The 22483-nt window shown below is 39.4% G+C and overlaps 1 protein-coding gene across 1 annotated transcript in view; it reads right to left on the bottom strand.

Moving 5' to 3' along the window:
* fubp3 (far upstream element (FUSE) binding protein 3) overlaps positions 1–21691 on the bottom strand; it is a 30026-nt gene extending 8335 nt beyond the window's left edge. Inside the window, exons 1-12 of the mRNA XM_005470359.3 lie at positions 21541–21691; positions 9158–9269; positions 6424–6457; positions 5439–5488; positions 5228–5299; positions 3363–3420; positions 2961–3123; positions 1878–1976; positions 1579–1683; positions 1374–1476; positions 545–645; positions 172–301 (exon numbers count right to left, since the gene is read on the bottom strand). Of these exons, the coding sequence (XP_005470416.1) occupies positions 172–301; positions 545–645; positions 1374–1476; positions 1579–1683; positions 1878–1976; positions 2961–3123; positions 3363–3420; positions 5228–5299; positions 5439–5488; positions 6424–6457; positions 9158–9269; positions 21541–21636 (1123 nt within the window). The 5' untranslated portion in view covers positions 21637–21691. The remainder of the gene's footprint in view (positions 1–171; positions 302–544; positions 646–1373; positions 1477–1578; positions 1684–1877; positions 1977–2960; positions 3124–3362; positions 3421–5227; positions 5300–5438; positions 5489–6423; positions 6458–9157; positions 9270–21540) is intronic.
* Positions 21692–22483: the final 792 nt, after the last annotated feature.

Below are 22483 nucleotides of genomic sequence, written 5' to 3'. Positions count from 1 at the left end.
TGGAAACGGCAATCTGCTGAGCTGGATACTCTTATCAAGTCTGCTCATTTTAGTCAGGCTTATGCAACATCAGCTCAAACAAATACAACAAACAGCATCTTGTGCTTAAGTGTTAGTGATATTTAAAAGAAAAAACTCTGTGTTTAAATATCTCCAGAACGTTTTCCTTACCTTTGCCAATCACCAGGCCACACTTATCAGCTGGTACTGCATATGTCATCTCTTGCAGACCTCCAGGCCCTCCCACGTTACAGTCACCTCGCCCTCGACGTCCCATTACCCCGCCAAATCCATCTCGCTCCTGTCAGGAGGAGACAGGAGAAAGGTCATTATAATAAAGAGACAAAAGAACTTGACAGATTGTTGGAGGTCAGGAAAAAATAAAATCCCTGCATATGAGCGATTGCTCTGATGGACATTTTTTTTTGGTGGTCTCCAAATTTCCTTTAAAAATTGTTTATTCATAAATGAATTGTCTAATTAAATATTTAAAGCCAACTTTGCGTGAACAGATGCAACTACATGGGGACTAAGAAGCACATACCTGAGCTGTCTGAACGAGTTCATTGATGAGGTGGACCGCATGATGACAGTGGTCGGGCTGTCCCATCACCTGAGCTACACGGTCAGGGCTGATACCGTCATCTGAACAACGACAGTCAAGGGAGGAAAAGTTATTTTACAGAAGCTTAAACTGCATGAAGACTTAAATTAAGAAAAATATAGGTGACATGTTTCTAACTTTAGTGGCTGCCTGTTTTTTTCCTGACTATGTGGACACGTCTCCAGAGAATTTACATTAAAATGCACCAACTACGCACGCACTCCAGGCAACAGATGTCAAACAAAACAGTAATGACTTCTGAATGAATAGCTACTGAGAGCTGGGCTAATTCAGAACAAGCTTTTCTGTGACTGATTGTAAAGTACTTCACCACTACAACTATAATTCTGTCATCTTTTACATGCAGGTAGGCTGATAAGGACCAAAATGTACAAGTTTACGACTTTACAAATGTAAAATTATTATAATAAAGTACAAAAATTTGATTTCAAGCACTTGCAAAGACACTCAAGAGCCTGTGGTTGTACTAAATCCATATTTTGTGTGTCGTTCATGTCAGATTTTAAGGGCTTTCTTGACCTCTTACTCTACAGTTAGTACATTAACTACAAATGATGACAGCACTTTGCTAGAAAACCACTTTAATCTCTCACCGCCGTCACCATTTGTGACTTATTTTATGACAGCTTAAATATTAAAATACCAGAGTTGCACATCAGCTACTCCCTTGTATGTGATGTAATTAATCTAGACCCAATCGTATTAGGCAGAAAATGGCCAAAATGAGGCCTTGTTCAATCCTCTTTACCTTGCTTGAACTGGATCCTGACCCCAGCATCATTCTGAATCTTCTTGATCATCTCGCCATTCCTGCCAATGATGATGCCAACAGCAAATCTAGGCACAACCACCTGTGTTGACAAAAACAAGGGAAAATAAAGAAAGCTTAAATTTACGCTGAACAAATTTAGCTGGCTGTCCCGAAGCTGAAAAGCAGAGAAAAAGGCTCTCACGTCCAGACTGCTTCCACCCATTTTGGAGCCAAAATCTGCCCTGCCAGCTCTGTAGTCCCCTTGGTCTTTGTCCCGGATGAGCTTCACCACAAGTTCACGGGCTTGCTAAAAAGAAAATTCAAAGTACTGGGTAAACAATCCTGCATGTGAAACAAAGCCAAGTCGGACTGACCCGCTCCTCAAAAAAATAAAAAGTTTTGAAATAAAACGTTTGAGTTGAAGGCTGAAGGCATAAAATGTGTAAAATTGAGTGTAAACAGGACAGATAGTGGCACACACTGAGCACTTCTGAGACTGACCTGCACTTTGTGGGGATCCCCAGTGATTCTCAGGGGCTTGTCTGCTCCAGTGGGCATGGGGTCATCCTGAATCATTATCATCTGCACTCCTGTTCTCTCCTGCAGGGGTACAATCAGACAGAAGAAGAAACAACCTCAGAAGAGTTACCTGGGGCCCAAAATACTACTCGCTCCAAAAAGGAGGAGATTCTAGCACATCTCAAAGAACAGGATATTTTTTTGTTGTTAAAAACAAACAAAACAAAAACTAAACCATTCTGAATGCAGCTGTTCACACAAACCATGTACTTTCGCTTTTGAATCAAGCTTGTTTTTTTTGTTTGTTTGTTTTTGTTTTGTTTTTGTTTTTTTACATGTGAATAAAGATATCTGACCAATCAGACCACTGCATTTGACAACAAGGCTCAAAACACACACTGGTACTGAAACAGGCCCCTTAAAAAAATGTTTTAAAGGGGCCTCCAATTGTTACAATTTTATTCTTACTCCAGTGATTAATGCTTGAAACACAGTGCAGCTGATTTCAGTTTGGGTCATAGTTTCTACTGGACAGGTCAAACACTTTACTCATTCCTAAATGCTTGATGAAGAATCACACAAACCTTAAGTTTGTCCCAAATGAACTAGTCTAAAGAAATCAATTTCAACTTAACCGCCTTAATTTGATCTTTTTTTAAAGAGCTACAACCTTAAACACGTACTCAAGTTTGTTACTCAGTGGATAATGTAAAACTAGAGCTGCTTCCTTCTTTCTCAGACCTCTTTTAGAGGATGCCTTTGTGTTTTTAGTGTCATTTTTACAGAACTCTCTCAGATAAAGCAGACAGTTACCACTTCAAGGCATATTTTCAATTACAGTCTCTCTCTCTCTCTCTCTCTCTCAACATCCCCAGTTTGATTAGAGACAATGCCACAGTTGCTAAATACCAAACTTATTCTCTCCATTTGCACAATCTTTATAGTCCTACAATCTGTATGCAAAATGTTGCAATAATAACACAAAGTTAAAAAACCAGGTCATCACCATGGTTCATTTCTACTGTAGTGCATGTGTTGTGTTATCAGTGCAGCCTACTCGCAGACCTGCAGTTGTTTAATGGTCTCTCCTCCTTTTCCAATCACCAGGCCGACTTTGTTTGCAGGGATCAGGATCTGCTGAATGGAACTGTTGCCATCCATCTCATTGTGGAAGCCTGGACCATACCGACACTGCTCGATAATCTCGCACAGAAGCCTCTTTGCTTGCCTGGAGGGATGAGCCAAGAGCAAGAAAAGGGATTTGTCACTACAACCTGCACAACCTGCACAACCCCCCCCCAAAAGAAAACGCTTTGAAATTGTGAAAGATGAGCTCAGGTGATTCATTGACTGATCAGGACTTCAAGTGAAAAGAGACTGGAGTTCATGCCCTGAATGACAAAAGGGCACACTTTCCTAATGACATGTGGAGTTCCAGTTAATCTGTCAAGTTAATGTGGGACTTACTCTATGTTCTCTGGACTGCCAGTCAGTGTGCAGGGTCTGTCCAGCATGCCTCCACTGTCTGCAAGAAAACAGAAAATTAAAGAAACTCATCACTAAAAAAAATAAATCTTTGCATTTACAAGTTTCAGTTTCATGCAATAAAAAAATGAATGCATTGCATCGAGTTTCATTTTTCAGCAACATATTTCGCAAACTTGCAACTTAACATGATAACAAACCACAGCCTGAGATGTGGCGAACACTGCATGTGCCACAAACAGTGCTGATAGTTGTGTGAGTAACACTGGAACCAATGTTGGGCAAACTATGTGAAGACAATCCTCGGTTTTGTTAATTTAGTTTGAGTGGGGAGTAAAAAACAAAACAAAACCCCCAAACCCTCTGTACTAGGCTCAAAGAAAAAGAATAAATGAATGGCAGAACAAAGAAGAGAGCCACAGACAGAAGCTGGAAAATAAAAATGCCAAGTGCTACAAACTGCAGGTCCTCTAAAGTGTAAAGTCCACTTGCGACTGGCTCTTATGTTATGAAATAGGTTACAACCTGGTATAAAACAAAAAAACAAAACAAAAAAACCCCCCTGCATTTAGACTTTTTCCCCCTTCCCTAAATGCTATTAATGTTAAAGGCCATTATCTGCCGAGTCCAACTTTCACTATCTGGAATCTGACAGTGAAATCTAGCCTGAAGTGTGGAACAGACATCCAGGAAGTCTGTGCTCCAGGATTTGAGTGTTTCTAATATTTTATTGGTCTTTGACTTTGCACTAATTAGCAGGCATGTCAGCTTCAGCTATAGTTTGTGAATGCAGCTTGCTAACCAAGTTTGCTAGCCTTAGCAGAAAACTTAGTAATTGATCTTATCACATCATACTTTAAGTCCACAAAAGTACAAGCTTGCTCATGCAAACTTAAAGCATGACAAAAACAAACCAACCCACCAAACAGTTCAGGTAAATATTCTATACAAAAATCCTGAATTCACTATTTTCTTAATCTGCTGGTATGCTGCAAATGCAGATCGGCCTCTGGCCGTGCATACACACAGAGACACGAGGATTCTGCTAGCTTAAATTCGGGGCGATCGTGGCTCAAGACTTGGGTGTTCGTCTTGTAATCGGAAGGTTTCCAGTTCGAGCCCCGGCTCGGACACTCTCGGTCGTTGTGTCCTTGGGCAAGACACTTCACCTACCGCCTACTGGTGTTGGCCAGAGGGGCCGATGGCGCGACATGGCAGCCTCGCCTCTGTCAGTCTGCCCCAGGGCAGCTGTGGCTACAACTGTAGCTTGCCTTCACCGGTGTATGAATGTGAGAGTGAATGAATAGTGGTATTGTAAAGCGCTTTGAGGGGTCCCGAAAAGCGCTATATAAATGCAATCCATTATTATTAAATTGTATCTTTAAAATACAATCATCAAAAATTAGCAAGTTTGCTCAGACTTAAAAGAAAAAAATATTAATGAAAGGCTGAAGCTTTGGAGAAACCCGATGTGTCACCAAAACAAGACCAAATAAAACAGAAGATGAGAGTTTGAAATATATTATATTGTATATTATAAATATACAATAAATTACGTTTTCATCTTGGGCTTTTTTAATGCTGTTTCGCCTCGTCAACATTTAATTTATATCAATTGTCTTTCCATCCACAGTTTGACCCTCAGAGGAAACAACATTCACCATCATCTTTTATTGCTGCACACAATAAAAGTGAGTAACGCACACAGCACAGTATTTAAAGACTTACTAAATACAAAATGAAAAGTGACCATGTTATGTGTTATACATTTGTTTTGCCACCTTGAAAGACCTCACTGCCACCATGTTTTTATCTTATGTTTATCTTTATGCTTAAACTGGACTTACCTGAAGCAATCTGGATCTTACAACCTGATTCCTGCTGAATTCTTGAGATCTGCTCGCCTCCTTTTCCAATGACTGAGCAAAAAAGAGAGAAATTTCAGTATTTAACTTTTCTCCCCCATCCCACAATTTAGATTGAGGCCCAGTGCTTTGACCCAAAAACTGAGCAGAATGTCAATACTGATGATTACAGAGCAAATGTTAGGCTACTTACTGAATCCCACCATCTTATCAGGCACTTTGAAATCTTCTGTTGTAAAAGCCCTGAGAGAAATTGGTACATGATCAATATTCTGCCTGCCTGCCAGAGACATCTTGTACACATCAAAAGAAATAATGCTGAAATTATTGGGAGTACAACTAATGACCATTTTCTATACAATCAACAGAATAACTTCTGAAATTTGGGGCACATCCTGCGAGTCCATCACAGGGCACATAATTTCTTTTCTTTTTATTTTGTTTGACGCTATAACATTGTGAGGAAGTTGCAATTTGAACCAAACGGTTTGCTTTGACCTATGAGAATCAATTTGAGTACCATATTTTTTTTTATTCTTGGACATTAATAGCTTTGCATGACTAACAGTTTAAAATATTATTACGAAGGCTTGGTGTCCGCCCACAGTCAGAAACAAATTGTTTTAGCTCCTTTACTCTTCTACTCGGCTAACTTTATTGTGAATGGCTGTCGCTCATAAACAGAGGGTTTGAACAGCAGGTGTGTGGGGCTTCTGTGGTTGCAGCCAAATCAGCAGGGGGCTGAGATGACCATACTAGGGAATATCTGCTCACACTGATTACATACAGAGCCAAGAGTAGGAAAGAAAAGCTAATAAGCCTGAGCTTTTGACTCACTGAGATAAGTTTACCACATCATTTTAGACTTCCACCCCATTTAATGTGATCATCCACCACTATATTAATATTTGTATGATGAGATAAGCACAAGTCCACATTAAAATTGCTTTACGTTTTTCTAATTTAATTTACTGTTAAACTATAGCAAAAGTACTTAAATGCAAAAGCAGCAAAAACTTTATAACCATGTAAAACTGGGTTCATATTCATCTTTGATGTCACAACAACACGTCATACTGTGAACCACAGACATGCATGTGCTTGTATGAGAAAATAAACTGATATTGAAACAGTGCACTTCTATGAACTCAGGACATATTCAGGCGTTTTCTGCTTACCTTTGATGTACCATTGCACTGAGATGGTTCCCCACTGAGAGAAAAAGAGGGGAAAGCACACCAATTAACATGTGACAAATAATCTGAGATCATGGTTTAAAATACAGCAGATGCACCACAAATATCTGCTGAAGTGATCGCCAGCGAAGCAGCAAAATGAGAAAGAACGAGTCAGTGGTGGAGGGGACGGCTCTGCCAATCCTTCATGTTTGTGTCTGACCTGCAGCAGGGGGCTTTCACCAGCATGGAAATCAGGCCTGCGAGTGTATGAGTGAGTGTTTCAATCAGAGCCGCTCAGAAAGAGAGAGGCAGCAGCCGGGTCAGTGACTGCTGGTCCTGAATTGAATTTTGACAGGTAGCACCAAGCAAGGGTCCTGCAGGGTCAGTGGAGGATGTGCTGTCATGGACGTGAACACCTGAGTTGATATCTCGTGGGTTCAATCAATTTTATGGCTGTTTGCACTGATTTCACTTCTTCTGGAAAAGCACTGGGGTTAACGCTTAAGAATGGGACCGCTATGAATATAAACGAGGAAGGTCTGTGTCTCAATCGTACGAGGACGAGGCTGGATGATAAAGTCTGAATGCCTCGAGTACCTGTGTACTTGTTTGATAATTAACTGCAGTGATACACAGATACAATTTCTGTTATTTCCCCTCCAGACTGCAAGAAAAACCTTGACTGAGAAAAAGCTGAGCACACAGCGATCCAAACAATAACAGTAGCAAATAAACCTAAACCAGAATTGCATACAATTTTCTTATCCATTCATTCAGGGTGGAACTATCATACAAACAACTGACGAGATAAGACGACAGGATAAGTGTCTCGCGTTTCCACTTCGGGGATATGAAAAAGATCAAATCTTTGTTTTGTGTGCAAGGCATAGAAAACTGCAATGTTTTGTTGTTGTTAAAAATAAAAATCACGACACTGCAGTGTCAGATCCAAGCAGACACAAAAACACTTCAGATTACAACAGTTCCTCCTACACAGATGAAATGTACACAGACAGTTTGGCAACTTCTACACAGAACCGTGAATACTGAAAAGTGACTGAATGAGAGTCACTCAGAGTTTAGAAAGAAAAGACTACAGTCATTTATTGCAATTAAATTAATAACTCCTTATTTAACATGACCAAATTCAGCTGCTTTTACATGAAAATGTCTGAAAGCTTTAGCGTAATCTGGTTTCAGATCTCCAATTTGCTGTCCACACGTCTGTTTATTTATAACAGAGCAGGTCTCGTGATGCTTTCACTGTACATTTTCTAAGTTGCGGAAAAACAGTCAATTAGCCAGAGCTCTAGAGGCAAGAGTAAAAACAAATATTTCTTCTGTGCCAAAGCCTGAAAAAGGATCACGATTACTGATGCAAATTGTCCAAGTTATCCAATCACCAAATAACTCAAAAAATGTTGTTTTCCCTCCATCTTAAGCAAGAGATGAAAAAAAATAATCACAAGCACAAGGCATGGCATGTGGCCACCGGTGCACTTGAACTGTTATAAACAGCCATTAACTGCTTCTAGCAATTGCTGCCACAGCTTTTTGTTGAAAAGTAACGCCAAAAGGCGATGCCTCATTTTCTCCTTCTGATTGGATAATGAAGTTTGTTGGCTAAACTCTGTGGAGCCCAGTATGAAACAGTTGCACAAACCCTTGCAAGCTAAAAAGGCAAAGAGCAATGTGTCATGTCAACCATTTTTATTAATCATTAATAATAAAACAGAGCCAAGATTAAGTTCAGTGAGGAAAAGGGACAACACCCAAAACAAACTTCCCTACATCAGTTTAATTTCACTGCATGTTTTCCTTTGGTTATCAACACCACGCCTGCTGTGGCTCTATATCCCAGATTTTGAAAATCGCTCTTCAATAGTGATAAACGCGTCTCGTTTTCATGCAGCAGAATGCCCGTGTAAACATTATGCAAGAGAAGCTGCAGAACCAGAAAACATGTCTGTGAATTTTATGCTGCCAACATATGAACTATACACTCGCTGGCCATTTTGGTAGGTACATATGTTCAAATGCACCTAGATGCAAATGGGCCTCCAAAGGTACGGTACGATCCACAAGCATAAATTAGGATTTACTAACGTGTGCAGTGATGTGCGTAACTTTTGAGGACTCGCAAGCACGTGCTTCAATCCACACTGGAATAAATACTGATCATTACGCACAATTTATTAAGTTCACAAATTAGACAAGTTCTCCCTTTCAAAAAGCTTTGTCTGTATACAAATGTTTAAAAATACACTCCCTCACTTACAAAACCGTAAATGTGTGCGCACGAATTGCCTGATAGACACAGATGTCATATGCCCATGTGGGGGTTGCATAGATCCACAAATGTAAGCTGCGTTCATGTGCTAGTGTAAAACTGGGATATTCTTGCATTTTTGTGTTTGTTTTTTTCCCCCCCAAATAAAGTGGTTGCTTCTTCAATTCACTACTTCTTCAGCTACCAGATCTCAGAGGACCTTTGGGATGTGGTGTCAGTTGATGGATGTGCAGATGACAAATCTGCAGCAGCTGTGAGTGGCCATCATGTCAGTATGGACCAAAATCTCTGAGGAATGTTTTCAGTAACGTTGCATCTCTGCCATGACGGATTATGGCAGTTCTGAAGTCAAAAGTGGTTCCAAAGTGTACCTAACAAAGGGGCCAGTGAGCACGTATGTTATAAAATATGTGGCGTGTGCGCGTATATATCCTCAAGACTCACCTCCATTGTCTAGTGAACGTTTCTGGCCTCCAAAGCCATACATGGAGGGGTCCAAGACTGGAGATGAACTGTTCATATTGGGCATCTGGTCTCCTCCCATCTTGGCTGTCATCTGCGGACAAAACAGATACATGATGATACACTTCCTTTCCAACACATAATCTTGGGCAACCTTTTATAAATGTGACACCTCGTTTCTCCTTCTCGCCTGATTTAAAGCATCAGCTCTGGAGCAAAGTTTGGTCTCTCTAGGGTGTTATCTATTTGACAGCTGCAATCTGCGACAGTATATGTATTCAAACGACTGATCAATGGTGATGCTTTCCTGGAAACGTCTGTCATATTCTGCTTCTCACTGGCTAAGGTTTTCAAGCTTTCATCAATAAATCATAAAGATCAGAGTACATTGCAATATCACAACTGACAAGATATGTCACAACAACTACCTAAAACACTGACAAAGACTCCCAGGTCCTTGGAGCGGAGGCTCAATCCTGTTTGGAGAAGCAGTGGAAGGTTTTGCAAATATGCAAACTGAGAAGACAAAGAAAAATAAGTCTAGGCCGAAACCTTTACCATCACAATTGCATTTTCTTGTAAAAGCCCTAAATTATGCAACAACAAAATATGACTTGATTTGTTGGTTTGCTCTTTAAAACATTTGTTATGACTTTGATGCTTTTCGTTGGCTGAAACTTGAATCTCTTTCAAAGGGCCAGTTAGCAATTAAAGGACTTACTTTATGTAAAACACGGTGACTAAACCAAAAAGCAAACAGCAATACAGTTTCACTGCAATTATATACAACGCAGGGTTCACTTAACCGGCGGCCTGACAGCCAGCATAAATGTCAGGCAATTTTGGTCAGCTGCTGGTCCAACTGCACTTCCAAAAAACCCATCGAAGATCAAAAATAATACAGCATTGACAAGCACACGTCATTGCTCAATACTGTTTCACTTCAGCTCTTCGTATGTTGTAACTTCCCTCTTCTCTGTGGCTAGCTGGCGGACCAACACCACCACAAGTAGTGCTGGGCGATATGGAAAAAATATTTATCACAATATGAATTATTTTATATCACGATAACGATATATATCACGATATACCACCTGACCTGTGGTCATCTGGAAAGTATGCAGTCTGTAAACAGCGAGTGGAGAGGGTGCAGTCTTTGTTTTGAGTTACCGTAAAGCATGTTGCAAATCCGGGTGCACGTAAAGCAGCACCATGTCACAAAACCACAAGACGGCGTTTCTTTGCGAAAAATATCATTTTTTTAATACTTTATTTTCTCTTGCATAAAGTTAAGAGTATGTATAGTGAGAAGACAACACTAATATATTTGCCACAGGCTATTTAACCCTTTAAGACCTACCATAGAACCAAGTCCGCCAGAGCTTATCTTTACATTTTACATGCTGTAGTGCCATTTGTGGGAGCATTTCAAGTTGCTATACATCAATACAACCATTATAGCCCAAATTTTAATAATATGTATGCATTAAGTCCATAGTAACTACATAAATTGCAAAAAAGTGCAATAAACTACAAAAAAATTTAAAATTGTTTTTGTTTTGTTACATACAGTTAAGCCCAAAATTATTCATACCCCTGGCAAATTTTGACTTAAAGTTACTTTTATTCAACTAGCAAGTTATTTTTTGACTGGAAATGACACAGGCGTCTCACAAAAGATAATAAGATGATGTACAAGACGCATCATTGTGGAAAAAAAATATTTCTCAGCTTTTATTTACATTTGAGCAAAAAGTATCATGTCCAGAATTATTCATACCCTTTACAAACTGTCACAGTCTCTGGGAAAATCCAAAGTTCCATACCATTCCAAATAGTCAAAGCTGTTCTAAAGCATCCTAATTACCCTGATTAATTGGAAATAGCTGTTTTGATCAACTCAACAGGTGAAAAACAGCAGCTCTCTGCAGGTGGTCTGTGGACAGTCATGGCTAAGACAAAGGAACTCAGTGAGGACCTGCAGCTGTGCATTGTGGCTGCTCACAAGTGAGGAATGGGCTACAAGGCCATATCCAAATGTTTTCAAGTTCCAGTGGCCACAGTGCAAAGTATTATTAAAAAATACAAGATGTTCCGCACTGTGGAAAATCTCAGAGGACGTTGTCGGAAGCCAAAAGTGACACCTGTGCTGGCCAGGAGAATAGTGAGAGAGGTGAAAAAGAATCCAAGGATCACCACCAAGGCCATTCTGGTGAATCTGGGCTCTGCTGGTGGCAATGTCTCAAACCAGACAGTCCAACAGACACTGTTGGGTTCCACGGATGCAGACCAAGGAAAACACCACTTCTCCAGGCACTTCTAAGGCATGCAAAAGCTCGTTTGGCCTTTGCAAATGCTCATCTGGACAAAGAAGAAGGTTTCTGGTCTTTAGTGTTATGGTCAGATGAAACAAAAATTGAATTATTTGGTCACAATGATGTTGGCATCATTGTGATCATTTGGCATAAAAATGGAGAAGCCTTCAACCCAAAGAACACCATCCCCACTGTCAAACATGGTGGTGGGAACCTAATGCTTTGGGGGTGTTTTTTAGCCAATGGACCATGGAACCTAATCACAGTAAACAGCACCATGAAAAAAGAGCAATACATGAAGATTCTCAACAACAACATCAGGCAGTCTGCAGAAAAACTTGGCCTTGGGAACCAGTGGACATTTTAGCACGACAATAACCCAAAACATACAGCAAACGTGGTGAAGAAATGGTTAGCAGACAACACCAGTAACGTTTTGCAGTGGCCTAGCCAGAGTCCTGACTTGAATCCAATTGAGAATCTGTGGAGGGAGCTAAAGATCAGGGTGATGGCAAGAAGACCCTCCAACCTGAAAGATTTGGAGCTCATTGCTAAAGATGAATGGGCAAAAATGCCTGTGGAGACATGCAGAAAGCTGGTCTGCAATTATAGGAAGCGTTTGATTGCTGTAATAGCCAATAAAGGCTTTTTTCTATTGATTATTGAGAAGGGTATGAATAATTCTGGACATGATACTTTTTGCTAAAATATAAATAAAACCTGAGAAATATTTTTTTCCACAATGATGCCTCTTGTACATCGTCTTATTATCTTTAGGGAGACACCTGTGTCATTTCTGCTCAAAAAAGAACTTGCATATTGAACAAAAGTAACTTTAAGTCAATATTTGGCAGGGGTATGAATAATTATGGGCTTAACTGTATATTTCTAGTTAGAGAAATTTAAGAGGCTTATCCCTCAAAACTGTAAATACAAAAAAGTTGCACAAAATAGTTTCGAACCACGAGAAATTTATTTTGAGTGTCGTCATATTTTTATGTTTGAGATACACTAATTTTTATATACTACAGGAAAAATGAAAATAAATATTATAATGCAAATTTGCAAAAAAACAGCATGTGCATCAAAATAAACTATTTCCAACAGTGTAATTTGACTTCTAAGCATCCCAGAAGCGATACAGAAAAGCATAAAGTCATACATGACTTTATGCCAACATAGGCTTTGAAAGTAAAAAAAACTACATTTTCCGCGAAAATGACATCACTTCCGGTTTCGGACGGGTAATGGCGGACATGCGATAGTTCGCACTGACTTATATTCTAACGTAGGAAGTGCTATGAACAGCTGATCGGATCGGCAAAGCGTGTTTCTGGAATATTATGTTTTTGTTGCTGCAAGTCTGGAATATTATGTTTTTGTTGCTGGAAGTGCTTTTTATGCAATTTTTGCAAAGCTGGAAGGAAACCGTGACCTCGGGCAAGCTAATGGAATAAGATGCAAGTACAACTCCTACGGTTTCATATGCAAAAAAAAAAAAAATTATTGCGCTACCTTACATGGTTACAGTTCTACAGGGATTTAAAAATAGTTAGGCAAAACAGAGTGTGCCTGCTCCGACCGGTTGTAAAGGGTTAATGATATATTTTATGGAATAATTCATAAAATTAGGGTTAGAAACGATAGAAGACAAATGGCACGATAGACACTTTTCTATCGTCCACACGATATATATCGTCATATCGCCCAGCACTAACCACAAGTAAGAATAGCTCGCTGACCAGGTGTTTGTGACACTGCCTCCTGGTGACAGTAAACAGCTACAACAGATAGAAGTACAAAGCCGTCATTGGCTGCGCGCAGGACCACCGCAGAACCTTTTTGGAGCCCAAACAAGGTTTATAACCTTAAGAGAGACGAGGACACCATGAAAGGGGTCAGTTTATGCTCTTGGTTATTTGTCATACATGGCTGATGGTATGAAGGCGACACCACTGTGCAACAGTAAGCTCAAGTAAAGTGGAATCAAAATCTATATAAAACAATTAAATAGGCTTAAACATAGAGACAACTTTTACCCTTTACTCATGGTGGCAGCACATTTCTGCTAGGAACTGCTAAAATGAAAGCTAACTGCATGACAACATGGTGCTTTAGTTTGCTACCGATCTCCAAAATTGGAAGACTGTTGGGGAAAACTGTTAATGGACACCACAATATCCTCCACACACAAATCATGCGACTAGCACCAAACAGCTGCATATTCAACTTTTATATTTATTGATTCAGTTTCTTTAAAGTATAATATAATTCAGGGATATATGGCAAATAAATATAGCACAGGATAACCAAAAAAACAAAACAAAAAACCCCCCCAAAACATAACGAAACAATACGCTCAGCTTTGACCAGCACTCGTTTTTAACTTGTTACCAAACAAGCTGTAAGGCTCAGCACTCCAGGTTAGCAACGCAACATTTGTTTCACTACTCCGTTTTCTTGTAGTGATGGAAAGTGTTCAAGCCCATCTTGAAAGTACAAGAAGAGTGCAGTTATTTGCTTTAAAGCTCAACTAAAAACTGATTTATAGCTATTTCCAAATCAGCCACTTGCCTAAAATTAGATGCTTGCAATGATCGACATTTAAATCTTCTTGTGAGCACCGGCTGCACTTCCATTCCCCCATTATTTCTGCAACCTCTCCTTCCATACAAAAGTATTGCATTACAGAAAATTACACTGAATTGACATATGCGCCTGACTGGAATTTCTTCCCCGATATGAAAATATAGCGATGGAAATTAGAGTTTCCCATCACCTTCAGGGACAATTATCTACTTCATGAAGTGAGAGGCCTGCAATGGAAATAAGGAGGCATAAAGGGAAGCAGGTGTGGGGTTGTTATTTCTATGGTGCTGTGGCATTTAAGTACATGTGTAACAACATAAAAACAAATTTGATCAAGTCTGTATTAAAAAGAAATTGAAATGTGAAATGCACATCAACATTTGGTTTAATTTTTAAGTCTCTTTTCTTCTCAGCTGATGTTTTTTTCCGCATGGAGAGAGGCTGAGCTCTTCAAAAACACATCTCTACAAAATCCTAACTTTGTATTTTAGTAACTTTCACTGTGAGAAATCATTTTAAAAGTTCTTCATTAACCTAAATGTAGTTTCAAATAAAAGCAGAAATTCTTCACTTATTTAGAAGCATCCCAGCTGCAATGATGTCCCATGTGGAAGACTGCTAACTGGTTGATAAGTGGGCCAAAATAGGGAAGGGAGTGACAGCGGAGTTAGCAGGAACATGAGCCATGCAAAACCTATAACCAAGAGTGTACCACACATCGGTCGTACCAAATATTTTTGACACTGCCCCTTTCTGACATCAGACGCTCTCTGCAGGTTGGTGGGCAGTCTGAAGCTGTCCACAGACTTCCACCACTGAACTACAATTTCCCAATCAGGCACTCAACATTCTCACTTTTTGCTCACGTAGAACGGGGTGATGTCAAGCACTGGCATATTGAATTATGGCTCTGTTGCTTTGGGCATGCTAAAATTTAATTTTTGAATCACTAGAGCCAGCATTAGCCAGCCAGATTAGATCATTCAAGTACTCTAGATCCACTGTTAGCCAATAAACACATGTTATGCAAATATCCAGAGAGAACAACGCAGTTGCCTGTACAGTTTTTTAAATTTGTGACAAGCTGACCAATGTGGCAACTAATAAGTCTGCTGTATATGAATAAAGTAACTAACAAATGGCTAGCTTGGCTAAGGCTAACTTCTAACTGAAGCTTGTCTAGCCACCCTCATGGTTACTTTTGCTGATGTTTGAGGAAGCTGGTGCCATCATCATAGCGCCACTAGCACACTGCTAAATAACTACATAATTCAAAAAATTGAATATTTATCCAGCAAAAATTAAGGCAATGCAAACACCAGCAATTGCCACAAGCTGCATTTATACAGGAGCTGACTCAAACCTTACTGTAAAAGTAGAAAAGCTTCAAGTTTATCATCTCGTCCACATCCGTCTATTTGCCTTTGCTCGAATTTGTTCAACACTGCAGATACTCTCCTCAGTTAAGCTACTGTTCCCCTGCTGCTCTGTACTGCCTGAAACCTGCCCGGCTCTTCCATAGCTCAATATTCAAATCTGTGACTTGTTCACTCTACAGTAATTATTCATCTTTAATCCAACTATAGCCTGCTGACAGCCACACTAATGATAGCAGATGGCTAATGTTGCGCAACATTAGCCTGTTAATTTGATTAGAGTGCTAATTTGATATTTATTTTTAGCACTGATTAATATCCAAGTATCCATTTTTTGACAACCCTAATATTAACCAATATCAATGTATTTTTAACCAACGATGAATGTTAGTTCTCTTAGTAAGTCTTAATAAGGCTCTTGGCAAGTTTGACAGAAGAGTCAAAGAATCAAAAGGGATCATCACAATCAGCCCCAAAGAGAAAACAGCGACGATCACAGGCATTCACAAAACAACCAGTTAAGAATTCACAAACAGGAAAGCTCAAGAGTCAAACCAGTGAGATCATCTATTCAGTCAATTTGTTTTAAGAATTTTAAAAATTTTGAGGCTTGAGCCAGTGCTGCAATGACAGCTGATGAGATGTCCTATAGCTAATGAAGACACATGAAGCAGTAAAGGATGGCTGTTAACCTGCAGCTGTGGGTCAGGAGAGCAAATTAGTGCAAGTTAAATAATGTTAGGAGGGGAAAAAAAAAAGATTTAACTGTGGGCAGAGGTGTAGATTAATTTATCATTTGCCCCCCATTTTTTACTTTTGGACTCCCTGACATTGAACAAATCTAGAAATCTACATCTATGATGCAACAGGTTGACAGGCATGCCATCTCATGGATGGTGGCTCACTGAAGGGTACACACTTCATATTCATCAACAGAAAGCCTTCTGTGTCCAGTGAGGCCACAAGGCAAACAGCACTGCAGCCTGGCCTGGCCTCCGGGATAGTTTCACTTCTTGAATGCAACCTTTGCAGAGCAGCTATGCAAAACAAGAAAAACTGCTACTGTCAGTCAGGTTTCATACTTTAATAAAAAACAAAATGTGTTAAATGTCAAATACTTATTTAGGGATTAAAATGGCTTAACAACACTGAGATAATGGCAAATAGGGGGCTTATTGCAGAGGTGAATTAGACTAGCAATTTAATGTGATTTGTTGTTGTTATGGCTCAAGACCATTTAATAAAAGCAGAAAATAGGAAATGTACTGCTGAGCTATTTCGGCTCCAAGATTTAAATGTCAGTCACTTTCAGCAGCTGCTCTCAAGCAGGGAGAAACGGGTACTAGGCTTTAGCTGCATCAGAGGGAACTTAAACGACACAATAGAGTAAGAAAAAAACAAAACGAACAAACGGTACAACACTAATCCCACATCAATGTCACATGATGCCCAAATAAAAAAAACAAAACAAAACGATGGGATGACTTCCTTTTTCCGTCGAATATGTAGTGCCACTTAAGGGAACTAGTGTAGCGAGTCAAATCTGCAATTTAGGACCAGCCACAAACAAAACGTGGCAGAGACAGACAGATTATTGGTGCTTCATTCAACTGTTTATGGCTCTGCATTAATCACACAGTCAAATCTTTTCTTTCAGATCTGTTAAGCTACATGTACACAGTCTACTTCTGGATTCTAACAGGAAGATGACAATAATTTAGTCTGTGGTTTCAAAATAGTGGTCCTATGCTAATAGTTAAATATTTCCTGTATATTTGAGGAGCTGTATGAAACTGAAGTGTTTTAAATGTGCCTGAAATATGGGTTACTTTGTGGCGTGTGCATTCTAGCAAACAGACAGAGGATCAGATTAGTGTAGCTTAGCACATGGCCTCAGTTGCTTGGTTATGTTCCACTATATTGAGAAAATGGTGACACGCATCCACCTTTAAAACAAACCAAAACATCCAAATAGTGCTAACTGGTGCAGTTATGCACAGTTTTCAACATTTTACTCAGTTCCACTGGATCATTTGCAACTTTCGTTCACAGAAACCTAGAGGGACATTGGCTGCATTGCTAGTGGTGTTGTAACATTTTCAAACCGGTAACTCTTGTTGTACATTAATGGAATCTCACTACAGTACAAGAAATCTCTCTGTGATTGTTTCTTTGTGTGCCAATGACTCTTTAACTGTGCCAAACGTGGCGTTGAGCAACCACACTTGATATGTCTTAAGCTGAAGGTTTTTATCTACAGATTATCTTATGACATCAACAAATTGCCTAGCAACCACCTGGCAATAAGCTAAAATGGCCAATGTTTTTCCATTCATATACCTGTAACACATTTTAAAAAAAACAAACCATTACATAATTTCTTTTATGACAACATTTTCATATTCCCAAAAATTCAGTTATGAATAATATACTAAAGCAGGAATTTGGGTTGTGCGATATGACCAAAATGTCATATCCCAATATAACACATTTATTGTCCCAACAACGAGAGAGAGAGAGAGAGAGAGAGAGAGAGAGAGAGAGAGAGAGAGAGAGAGAGAGAGAGAGAGAGAGAGAGATATATATATATATATATATAAAAAAAATCACAAAAATTTTACATTTTCTGTAAATTCGGTGAATCTCGGGCAACTTGACTTGCGTGAAGTGTTTTCAGCTGTGCGTCGTGTACCTGGAGTTGAGTGTTACACAAGTTGAAACGGCCACAATTTTCTTTGTCAGTATTTATTACACGTCGTGTTCTAAGGTCTATTTTTTTTAGCAGCTGACGGCTCTTTTTAGCTTCTCATCCGTAAACACTCTGCATACTATTTCACGTGATTCCGTTTATTTTTAAAAATCTCAAGCGGATCTTCAGCTTTATTGTGAAAGGTTTATGTGGAAAATAAACAAGCGGATGGTGGAGCCACGCAATGGTTTTACCGGCGTTGTTGCTAACGACAACGCATAAAAACAGTCGCTTGTCCGTCCATAGTGTGGTTATATTAAATATAAGAGAAAGAGAGAACTTTAATTCTACAGTGACCATCAAAACGATGAAAACATATTGCCGTAAACCATTTTGCAACAGCACGAAACAAATGATACTGTAATATGAATCGATAGACGTTTTCATGTGGTCATCCGATATTTATCGTTATATTGAACAGCCGTAGCAGGAATTATACTTTACATGTCTGCAAGTCCACTAGTGATGTAAATTTCATCAATGCACTGCCAGCGCGAGGGCCCGTGTAGATGTCCGTGTGCCAACCGGTTTCTTTTGCCCATGTGAACTCGCACGCAGAGAATTTACGTTACAATGCACCAACTACGTAGGCTCCCCAGGTGGCGGAGTTCAAGTGTATGTCAAAGTATAACAGGAATGATTATTTTGCCATCGGGTCCCCAGCTGTCCATGTCCGCAACTGAGTATAATCTAGGCTTAAGATGCCATAAAGTTGCCGAGCAACGATGTAGCAACGGGATAAAAAATACCAATTTTTTTAATCCGTTATGCACCTACACCACCTTAAGGAAACAATCCTATTATTTTAGTTTCAGGACAACATCTCTTTTCTATCCACAAAAGCTAAATTGTACATGATATAACATTGCCCTGTTGCTGATAACCCACTTAGCAAAGGTCTAAAGTGGCCCATTACTTGTATGCATGCATCTATAACACCTTATAGAAGCATTTTAATTGTATTTTCACAGCCAACAGCATGAACTGGCAAAACAATATACCAGCATGTGGACATACTAAAAGCTACTTTTAGCTACTTCCTTTTTACAAGGGGGCTCCACAGTGGGTAGCTCCATACATTTCATCTGGCAGATTTTTTCTTTGTTTTTGTTTTTATATTGGATGAGGAGACAAAACCTTGGGATCAGCACAAGGATTTCTCACTTGTGAGGTGACTATTCAGACCTCTATGCTACAAAGCCACTCAAAGGTGTACTAGTAACAATAGTACATTTAACCAAGTAGTAATGTTAATGTTGACTATGGCAACGACCCTAGTTGACTGGCCACATTCAAGCCCAAGTCCACAGGCAACGAAAGTTGAATAAACAATGGAAATACAAGGAAACCCTTCACAACGGAAATGTTTTTCAGGGAGACAATGTGACTAAGGAGCTCCAGAAGTGACAAGCTAACAGTAAATGACTAACAGCATAGTTGTACTAACAGCATTATAAAAATCATGCAATTAAAATGCACATTACTTTGCATCTTTTTCCCCACAACACCAATAAATCCTGTGTTTCTTTAAGCGCATTTAGTTTGTTTTACTTTCTGCTGCTGTCACATTAACATCTCCCCAAAAGCACTTCGTAGTGCTCTAGTCAACTTCTGTAACACACATCAAACTTTAGTTATGTACACACTGGAAGTAATTTGCAGTGATGTGGTGACCAGAGACTATAGAATGTGAATGACATAAGATTTGATGAAGCAACTATGGGCAAAATAACTGCGGGCAAGGGGGGGAAATGGGCGCGACCCGAGATCAACAGTTCTCAACTTCCAGATGAGCAACTGAAGCAACCGACTGACGTGTGACCTGATAGTGGGTCACCTAGGCACCAGAGCCTGGAATGTCTACAACTGACCAGCCATCAGCTTCAAAGCAATGTGCGACAAGTCTATGCAGCTTTAAAAAGGGGTAATCCAGGTTCATCTGATTTGTGTTGTATGTGGTGTCTAAATGTACTCAAGTTTAAAGTACTTAAAAAAAAAAAAAAAATTTCTATAAATATAAAGGATAATGCAAATTTCTGAGGGGAAAACCAACAAGTGTGTATACTTTAAATTGTATGCATAGTCACCCCCCCAAAGAACTGGTTATAATGTGAAAACAATCACACTCTGAGACAGTGAAATACATTCAGTATGTTTTTGCTCTTGTAGGCTCATTGCAAACTAGATTAAATTGACCTATATTAGTATATTTTGAGAAAAAAAATGCATTAGGCTGCTGTGGAAGTTGCACATATTTGAGTACACAACTTTAGTGGTTAAGATATTCAGGTGGGGTTTATAATTCACGGGGGTTGAAGGGGGGCACAGTAGTAGCTATAGAGTAAAGTCCAGTTTACACACTATAAGTGCTTTTAGTGATATAGTTAAGCCTGCAGCAGAGAGCAAGCTCCATGTGATCAACTTATTGATAGCTTGCTACAGTGACCATGTCTGCAACGGTCACAAAAAGACACCAGACAGCATCTCTGGCGAAACTGCATTTTATTTTAATTATTATTTTTCAGGGAGCAGTGGAAAAATCCAGTGTACATAACAGGAGTAGTGGAGGGGGGCTTATTTCAACAGATGACGTTACGTTACATGGCCTAACTCCAACGCTGCGTGCGAGGACACACTACCACAAACGCTAGCTAGCTAACACGAGCTGTAGTAACTTGCTCGCCTGTGTTTTTATGTCCAACACACGCCACACGTTTCACATGGAAGCGTTAATAAATTACAACCGTAACAAACGAGGTAGTTTAATCGTTGGTGATGCATTCAGTTACTAAGCTTTGATGATGCCTCTTTAAAGCTGTCTCACTGAAGCTAACTTAACAATGTAATCTAACAAGTTAGCCCGCAGAGAGAGTTTAGCCGTATTGGGCTTCAAGTCTTGACTAAATGTTAGCTTCGGTCACGTGGTGTCGAGCTGCAGGGTATCCAACTTGTGTTAGTCAGCTAGCAAGCCAAGCTAACTGCAACTTCTGAGAGTTGACAACAGGTTGCAGTGGACTCACTTAACTTCCTAAAGTAGCACAAACTTCGACACCTCAATAAGCCGTCGTGTCTTGTGACAAACATGTCTTTATGGGTCGTTTTCACCGCGTTGACGCTGAATAAAAGCGTTTTCTGCTCTCTATAAACTCTAATCTGTCCGCTCAGCTATGCCGTCTCGGCTATTTAATGTTAGCTTGCCAGCTCGCAGTGTGCACAAGGGGTGTTTATAGTTTAGGATCTGGGATGCCCCAACCAAAGTCTCGGTCTGCTCCGCCCGCAAACACGTTGTCTGCGGTGCGAAAGCGTCTCTCCCGTGTTCGCTGAAAAGCATTTTACCTGTCGGACCCGGCGTATCGTGTCTGCGAAGTCATCTTTCGTTCCGGGCTGAGCCACCGAGGCCTGTCCCTGAACCAGCTCCGCCATCATCATCATCCGCCTCGGCAGCTGAGAGCCGCACTTAAAAAAAAAAAGCACACGTGCCAAACCAAAGCACCGCGAGCCAGATGATCTCGCGAGTTGACCGTAGAACACATGGCATGTAGGACATAGGTAAGAAAAACAGTCATTACAACTATACAGGAAAATTTTACAGCACACATTTATTATATTATATGTACTTAGTCAAAAAATTATTTTGTGTATTTCTTTATTCAGTCGAATTCTCTCTCTCTCTCTCTCCATATATATATATATATATATATATATATACACACACACATACACATATATATATATACATATATGTATATATATGTGTATGTGTATATATATATATCACTCAGAGGTCAGTGTTATATGGACGCTTGTTTCTGCCACTAAAATAAACAAACAAAAATAACTATTCATAAGTCATAATTGAGAATTCCCTTTAAAGAATTTTTGAGATATTAAGTCGAAATTTTGAGATAATTACATAAAATTTGACTGCTTATTTTTCAGTGGTGGAAAGAAACTTAAAACGGATACCGTAATTTTGGTTGGCTAATATCGAAGACCAAAACTGTCAAAATCCAAAATAAATGAATAAATTAAATTAGGAAAAAATAAACAGCAAAGGAAAATAGTGGAATTTAATACATTAATGAGAAAAATGTAATGAAAAATAGGATATGACAAAAGATATTTTTAAAATCTGTGCATTTAATGGTATTTATTGAGACGCCATCTCTCTCTATGTTTCTCTCTTTATTTACCTGTCTGTGGTACTCTGAGAGTTTGGGTCTTTCACTGCTTATCAGCTTCAAACACAAATGTTTTCAAATTATACGTATACAAATCA

This window comes from Oreochromis niloticus, linkage group LG7, assembly GCF_001858045.2.
Source record: "Oreochromis niloticus isolate F11D_XX linkage group LG7, O_niloticus_UMD_NMBU, whole genome shotgun sequence".
In the NCBI taxonomy this organism is placed as follows: Eukaryota; Metazoa; Chordata; class Actinopteri; order Cichliformes; family Cichlidae; genus Oreochromis; species Oreochromis niloticus.
This window is presented reverse-complemented; position numbering and strand designations above follow the sequence as displayed.